We start from the raw sequence: 1,348 nt of genomic DNA, 5'->3' as shown, positions 1-1,348 counted from the left end.
CCTCACAGCAGTCTTGCAAATTTAGATTAACAATCTGCATTTACCGATGTTGAAACCAAGAAGAGTGAAATAACACAACAGAGTCACAGTTTAAGCTTCAGAGGCAGAATCTGGGCTTCAAATTCCATTTTATTTTCACCACTACCTTCTCCTTTTCTTTCTAATGTGACAAATAATAGAATTTTTTTATTTTTAACCTACAGAAATTCCCCTTGTTTCCGGAGTATGACATCGTGTCATCTGACAGATAAGCTTTCCAAATTAAAAAAAAAAAATGTTGGGGATCCCCAACAATGTCAAGACCACTGTCTGCGATACCCCACCCCGTGGCCTCAAGGTGGCAGTCACCTTCATTGGAAATAGCACAGACATCCAGGAGCTTTACAAGTGCATCTCAGAGCTGTTCACAGCCACGTTCCGGCGCAAAACCTTCCTCCACTGGTACACAGGTGAAGGCATGGACGAGATGGAGTTCACCGAAGCTGAGAGCAACATGAACGACCTTGTCTCTGAGCATCAGCAGTACCAGGATGCCACCGCAGAAGAAGAGGAGGATTTCGGTGAGGAGGCTGAAGAGGAGGCTTAAGGCAGAGTACCATCACCTTAGGCTTCTCCATTCCCTCTTCCCCAGCTGCCCCTGTCCTCTCCCTCAGAATGTGCATTCTCTGCCTCTTATTTTTTTTTTGCCTTTTTTTTTTGGGGGGGGGGAGGTGTTCCTAGAACAGTGCCTGACACGTAATAGGTGCTCAATAAATACTTGTCGTTTGTTGAATGTCTCCTCTCTTCCACTCTGGGAAACCTAGATTTCTGCTGTTCTGGGTGACCCTGTATTTTCTTTTGGTGTCCATTTTCCCGTTTGTGCAGTTGATATTTCCCTTTTTTTTTTAAGGTGATTCTCCGAGAAGCTGGGTCTCATTAGATCCCATTTAGAACATGTGCTGAAAACATTGCCACCATCCTAAGCCCATGTGGTAGCCCAGGGGAAAGGAAACCAAGCTACCTCATAGCAGTAGAGGTACCTATCGAGAAGGTAGGGTTTTCTATTCTAGAGCAGTTTTAGAGAGGGAAATCCAGGCTCTTGAAGTCCAAATCCAGGAATCTTCCTGCTCTCAGCTTCAGGGGAGATGTTGACAGTATTGTCTATTTTTAGTCTTCTTCCAAGCTCTGTCCTGAGCTGTTTCTTTTGAGGGGTCTGTGCCACTTTGTTGAGTGGGATCCTTCCCTCCTACATAAACTGCTTCACGTGTTCGATTTCTTCCTTTTCCCCAGGGGAAAGAGGGACTGGCCTTGATCCCTAAAGTCTCTGGAAAGGCCCCCTCCCACTCCCCACTTTTCCTTAACAAAACTC

The 1,348-nt window shown here is 45.5% G+C and overlaps 1 protein-coding gene across 1 annotated transcript; it reads left to right on the top strand.

Annotated features, from left to right (window-relative positions):
• Positions 1-274: 274 nt before the first annotated feature.
• Positions 275-586, top strand: LOC129504750 (tubulin beta chain-like). Its single transcript, XM_055317588.1, has one exon. It carries the CDS (start codon positions 275-277, stop codon positions 584-586), a length of 312 nt encoding a protein of 103 aa, XP_055173563.1.
• Positions 587-1,348: the final 762 nt, after the last annotated feature.

This window comes from Nyctereutes procyonoides, unplaced genomic scaffold (assembly GCF_905146905.1).
Source record: "Nyctereutes procyonoides isolate TBG_1078 unplaced genomic scaffold, NYPRO_anot_genome, whole genome shotgun sequence".
Taxonomy (NCBI): domain Eukaryota; kingdom Metazoa; phylum Chordata; class Mammalia; order Carnivora; family Canidae; genus Nyctereutes; species Nyctereutes procyonoides.
This window is presented reverse-complemented; position numbering and strand designations above follow the sequence as displayed.